The sequence below is a fragment of the Hevea brasiliensis genome, chromosome 4 (assembly GCF_030052815.1).
Source record: "Hevea brasiliensis isolate MT/VB/25A 57/8 chromosome 4, ASM3005281v1, whole genome shotgun sequence".
Lineage (NCBI taxonomy): Eukaryota > Viridiplantae > Streptophyta > Magnoliopsida > Malpighiales > Euphorbiaceae > Hevea > Hevea brasiliensis.
The window spans coordinates 11,961,652-11,968,249 of NC_079496.1; the positions used below are offsets into that span (position 1 = coordinate 11,961,652).

A 6,598-nucleotide genomic window follows, 5' to 3' on the forward strand; every position below is an offset into this window, starting at 1 on the left:
GCACATGCTTGAATGGTTTCAACCCCACAACATATCTCAAGCATCAATTCCTAATAAATAAGAATTTTATACTTGCTAATAAGAATTCATTGTCTGGTTGATTTGGTTGAGCTGATAGCTGAATTGGGTACATGGATTTTTTAACGCATTGTGGATATTATAGTTTTGAAGCAATAGATCGTGGGCCAAGGCCACCAAATCTTGATCCAAGTCTACTGGTCCACTAACTGCACACCTCCACAGTAAATGAACTCTCTCTCTCTCTCTCTCTCTCTCTCTCTCCCCCCTATTCCAGATTGCAAATCTATTTTATATGCCATAGAATTATTAATTTTATTGTTTTTCTATTAATTTCTAAAAATTGGCGTTGTTAAAAATAATACAATTATGTTAAAAATTGGCGTTGTTAGGCTCACAAATTGCTCCGAATTGAATATTAAGAGATAAATTGATTATATAATTAAATTTGAAGTTTTTAATGCTTTGTCTTTAATGGATATCATACGAACGAGACATACAATTTGAATGAAAATTAAAACTTTAGAGTTTCGATTCACTCAACTTAAATATTAAAAGCCAACATAACTATCGGCCTAAACATTAAGGGTGGGTTTTTGGACCCTTCGGCCATTAACTTGATATAATACACCAAGTGCTAGCAAAAATTTTCCCATGAAAATAATAATAGCACAACATAAACATAACTTATTAATGTGAGTTTGAATCATAAAATATAAATTAATAATGCATTGATTTAGTAGTTAATTAGTAAATACTTATACAACATCTTCTGAAATTACTTTCTTCATATGCCGTACATTGAAATATTAAATGACATTGACTGTTTTAATAGCTATCGGCCGTTAGATATAAATTAAAAAAACAAAAGGAGAGACAAGAAACTGAGAGTTGGAGGCACCGCTGAATAAACATGAACAACAGCATTCTTTCCATTACAGACAGCAATTGGCATAGAGACAAGCCACAATTCGACTTTGCCTTTTCTCATTTTTCCTTTTTTCATGCCTCTCTTTTAACACAAACCGTTAATTACATTAATCTAATGATGCTAATTCACTTAAAAAAATTAAAAGATGACGAGCCATCTGCTTTTGAAATCAGATTGCAAAAAACACAGCATCAGAAGAAGGCTGCGAAATTTAATTTAGTTCACCAGCATATGGTCAAAGCCTCCACCAGGCTGCAGCCCTGGAACCCGATTCACTCCAACGTTGTGAAGCAACTGCTGCAGCCACCGTCTTGTTGTTGGATCTTCCTGGAAGCATTAGAAAGACCACAAATATAAGTATGAACCTTAAAAGACACTAAGTTAGTCAAAAATTAGGAAGTTCTATGTTTCACCATAGCAAATTTCGCACTTACACGAAGGCAACTACTGAAGGTAGCATCTCTAAGCATGTCCGGCAGGCAACTTCTTAATGCATCACATGCCCTAATTTTCAAGAACATGAGTATAGAAAAATGTAAACATAAATTGAAATGAATGTCTGATAACAGCTGATAAAGAAAAAAAGTGTGACAGCAGATTTCTTGGGATCACAATTGATTTGCCATTACTACCTTGGATTATCTGACAGTCGAAGGTAACATCGAATAATGTGTTTTAACAACCGAGATGAGGGTTGTTCAGCAAGTGCTGCAACCATGTTCCCCAAAACTCGGCCAACTGCAAAAAATCGTTCTGCTGTAGTGCAAATATAATCCAAGCCCACATCATCCAACAAAATCTTCTGCACTATAAATGTAGCAACCTGCCATGGAAAAAATAATTTTCTAAAGCATTTATTGGAGTAAGCTAGCAGCTGTAAATACCAAAACAAGAACTGTTTACATGTCTCCAACTTTGCATTTTCAGAAATTGCTTCCCATTGTTGTTTCAGGATTCTTAAACAATCAACTTATGCAATTTTAATAGGAAAACATTTTATTATTAGCCCAGCTTAGATAAAATAATTGGTAAGAAACAAAGATACAACAGAAAACTTCTCAAGAGATTTGAATTAGTAATCACATCATTATTACTAGAAGCGACAATGCATTTGCAAAAACAATAGGAATTCCGTATTTTTCATTCAAAAAGGACATCTGAAGATGACAGTCATCTAATATGTAGAAATATTAAGCAAAATTTTGTAAGGTTCGCCCCCTTGAGATCTACATTGTCAAAGACAACATATATTAGCAGACAATAGTTAAGTGATACCCTCTGCTACAACTGGCCTCTAATAAAAAGCCATTGCAATCCAAGAAACAAAAGTATCATCCAAGTAAAGTACTGATTTCAATAACTCAGGTTGGAATAGGAATACAAGGAAACAAACTTAAACATCATAAAAAGTGAATCACAACATTCTCTACACTAAGAACGTAAGATTTTAAGAAATTGAACTGAGAAATTTAAAGGCATTCTTCTAATGACTGAAAAAAATTACTTGAAGGAACCAAATTGAACAAAATTCATTATGAGCATGTGCATGAATTTAATTAGGTAAAGAATAATACATTTTCCAATTCAAAAGGAATAAATGGTGCAACAGAGTTAGCAGTAGTTTCTAGCTAATTGGAAAAACAAATTATGTAAATCAACACCCAACTGTTTTTGATAATTCGCTGCCCATCTCCATGGTACGCAGACACAAAGGAATTATTTCAGTTGAGAGAAGGAAACTAATGACTTCGGTGTCATCAACCTGTTGAGAAATATGATCAAAATTACAAAATATCTAAGATCAGAAATGAACTAATAAAACATGTCAACCATAGGATAGAGATTAATGCGCTAATTAAGCTGGATAGTGAATATGCAACATTCTTTCAAGTGGATAAGTTTGAATGTGAGAGAATGTGTCCCAAACACAAACATCTTGTCAAGGTATGACGGATAAAAACATAATGTGTGTAGATATTGCACTATCTAATTTAAACGCATAGATAGATAGATAGATAAATGAATAAAAATGATCTTGAGCAACAGAACATCAGCAAGGATGTACCTTCACCAGGGCACCAATGACACCTAAGCTGGTAAGTCTCAAGTACTCAAAAGGCCTTGACTTGCTAGTTGTATTAAGGAATGGGTAAAGATACAAAGGTATATGAGCTGAAAAGGGAAAAGCATCAGTTGAATAATTATTAATATCTTAGTATTTGGACTATATCATCTCCATGGAGCTGGTGGAAAAACTATCCTTCCCATCAATGAAATTTGTTCACTCCAAATGGAAAAGATGCAAATAAGAATAAGAAAATGCTATGCTGGTAAGCCTAGTGAGAGAATGAGATCAAGAACATTACCATTCAGGAACAACATCCGCGTGTCTGGATGAGACGCTACACACTGTGAGAAAACAAAAAAAGATCACAGAACTATACGCAACTCAGAAGACTAAAGTTTCAGCCCATAATATATGAGCGGGTGATTTTCAAAGCAAGAGAAGTGAACAAGCAGCTGGCTATAAAATGAAAACAAGCATTACAATAAAGGGATAGAACAAACTTCCAACTAAAGCAAACTACAGCTTCAATTTATAACATATAAATTGACGATTTAAAAGCTATTTATAAAAAAGAATAGAAAAAGAAATTTTTGACCTGTAGAAGAGCAAGAGCATTGCAAACTCGGTTTGATTGTGCGGGAGAGAGGTTTGGTGGTGATAAAACAGGATATATTGACACTATCTCCTGCAAGAAAGAAATAAAATTCAAGCATTATGGAAATACCAGGTACAAAGAAAACTGATGGTTAAAAAGTTTAAACCATATTCACTTCCTAACAAACAAAGGTATCATGTGAAGAGCTCACTACATAAAATGTGCCAGTATTTGCTTATTAAGCTCTAAATATAACCTATGAATCACACATTATCATATGTGCAACTGACATTCTGAAAAATTAATTTAAAAAACCCACAAAAGAAATGCACTCCCAAGCACCACATTCCTTCCATTCTGTTGAGTGGTTAAGGATTTCATAACAACAAATCTATGATTTTGTCTTCACAGCACAGTAAGCAATTCCATATATCAATTTGAGAAGAGAAGTTAGAAGGTTTCAAGGAAGTTCTGCTCCAATAAATTGGATAACAAGATGGCTGACTTTATTTCCAACATGAAAATGAAAAAAGTAAGCAAAACAAAGAAACAAGATGAAATAACAACTTCAAATGGCATACCTGTAACAGTGCAGCAATAGTACCAAAAGAATTCCACAACAATGGAGCCAGATCTTGAAATAATTCTCTCTTCTAAAAAATAAAAACCAAAACAAACACAAGTTTATTAGGCATACCTGTAAGAGTGCAGCAATAGTACCAAAAGAATTCCACACGAAAGGAGCCAAATCTTGAAATAATTCCTTGTTCTAAAAAATGAAAGCAAAGGCAGACACCAGTTTATAATTATAGCACACAATGTCCAGCAGCAAATTGCATCCATTTAAAGAGAAAACATTGCTAAAATCCATACATGAATATTGCTAATGTAGTTATGAAGAAATGTAAAGCACTTCAACCATGATTCTACTTCTTTTTAAGAATAATGGGGGAAAAAGAAACGAAATTTATATCAAATTCATATTTGTCCCTTGTGCATATAGCTAGCTAAAACAAAAGGCACCAAAAATCAAATTAGTGGACAGCCTATGCCCACTTGTTATCATAATTTATACATGATTGCATCCACTTACAATATAAGAAGAATAATAGGGTTCTTCTTTGGATAGTAGAAACCTAAAAAGAAATGTTAAGCCTTGCCAGTATACAAGTTTTAACTTGTGAAAAGTTTTCACTTTACAATCCTCTACAACTATTCTCTCATTGATCCATATATTCCAGCAATCATAAAAAATACGTCTCCGAAGATGATTAAATTGAGTTCTGATTGAACTTCTGGAGGTCTTAACAGTTTCATGATTAGGATTCTACAATGAAAATGGTTTATGCGCCACTGGAAGTCTTGAGACATCAGGGAAACAAAAGAAAAAAGTTGTTAAGCAACACAGCCCTAAGTTAGCAGAAAAGGACACTAAACTTGTCATACATGTTTCTTCCTGACTGATCAATCTTTTGAAAGGAATAGCACCTGATCTAGCAACATGGTTTAAATACTGCCAATCCGGATATGCATTGTCTATGTTTAACATCCCTCCTTAATGTAGCATGAACACCTCAATCCCAAAAAAAGAGCAAAGGCATCCAAAAACAAAATTTTAGCAGCTGAATGGACAAAAAGGAGAAACTGACACTCATGTGCAGACCCACCCAGCCGTTCATGCAGTGGACATGCACATGCATTGCATAAACGGCTAAGATGAGATGAATAAGCAGTAAGCGCTGCTGTCTATTGCAGTGCCGTACAGGAGAAGCATGGAGACTAAGGATGTTTCCTTCAAAGCTGCCGCCTTCTACCTATTTTGGATGCTAAAACCAGTCCACTTAAAACAAAGCTACTTAATAAGAACACCAACACATGAGCGGTCTTCAAGACTAAAATATGCCAGAAAATTAGTAAGCCAGTGGTGTTGTAAGAACAAGAAGCCAAATCCACAAATCCACCTTGCGAGTTGCGACTAGAAAAATTTATCACATTGTATCACCATGACAAATTCATAAATGAATGAACGTTGGAAACTGAATTCCAACAGCGCATTGAAAATTAAATAAAAAAGCGTTTTTTGTATAGAGGGAAATAGAGGGAAATGATGTTGAGATGAGGAAGGGAAAACAGGAGAAATAAAATGAACGGATGGGAAATAAAATCACCCAGATAACCTTTCCTCCCACAACGGAGAGAAATGAAGAAAAAAGAATTTTCTATGCTTCAAATTTTCAACTTCCATAGCTAACCTTCTATCAATATAGATAATAATCTTCCTTCAAAGGGTATAATACTATAAATTTTAGCTTTCTTTCCATTTATCCAAACACAATCAATCAGCAATTCAATTTCTTTTCTTTTCATTTCATTTCCCTCTCACAAATTTTCATTCTTTTCCCCCTACTCCGTTACATAACAAACTAAAATGTATTTTCACAGCTCCACATCCATCCTCCATTCTAAAAGCTAAAAATTCGAATCTAAATATAAAAAGCGATACAATCGAAGAAATGATATGGTTAATTTTACCTTAGAGAGCTCGAGAAGGGCGTTTTCACGAAGATCTGGATTACTTAGGTCAAGCACCAAGTGCTCTGCTGAAGCCATCTTCCGGTCCTTGTTAGGAGGAGCACCGGCTACGGTCGGAGAGGAGATGCTGGGGGCACCAAAAGGTGAATTCATGGAGAGCGATTGGGGAAGATTCGCCATACGCGAAGCGAAAGTGTCTCGAGTTTCCTTCAGTTTCTCGCAGTTTGTTATTTCACAGTTCTGTCTTTTTTTCGGTTTCTTTTTACAAGGAAGAGAGATTTGACTTTTGTGCAGCAAAGTTTCGGTTTATTTTGTTAAACACTGGACACGTGCTTAACATGCTCGTGGGGGTTTAATCTGAGCCAAAACGACAATGCGTTCCGTATTCCTTGGCCCCTCCAAAATGATACTTTTAATGACAACTATTGAAGTAAGATAAAATTAATCATACGCA

General features: G+C 34.8%; 1 protein-coding gene across 2 annotated transcripts; it reads right to left on the reverse strand.

The window, feature by feature from the left end:
* Window positions 1–893: 893 nt before the first annotated feature.
* LOC110670014 (uncharacterized) lies at window positions 894–6,429 on the reverse strand. 2 transcript variants are annotated; one of them, XM_058145344.1, is made up of 9 exons: window positions 6,145–6,429; window positions 4,310–4,381; window positions 3,613–3,702; window positions 3,316–3,358; window positions 3,015–3,121; window positions 2,616–2,711; window positions 1,582–1,772; window positions 1,384–1,453; window positions 894–1,276 (listed from the first exon to the last, which is right to left on the reverse strand). In XM_058145344.1, the coding sequence occupies exons 1-9, from the start codon at window positions 6,322–6,324 to the stop codon at window positions 1,166–1,168; spliced, it is 960 nt and encodes a 319-aa protein (XP_058001327.1). In that variant the 5' UTR covers window positions 6,325–6,429; the 3' UTR covers window positions 894–1,165. The 2 variants fall into 2 exon arrangements, with proteins under 2 accessions (XP_058001327.1, XP_058001325.1); XM_058145342.1 differs by lacking the exon at window positions 4,310–4,381 and adding an exon at window positions 4,194–4,265 and having other exon boundaries at window positions 6,145–6,428.
* Window positions 6,430–6,598: the final 169 nt, after the last annotated feature.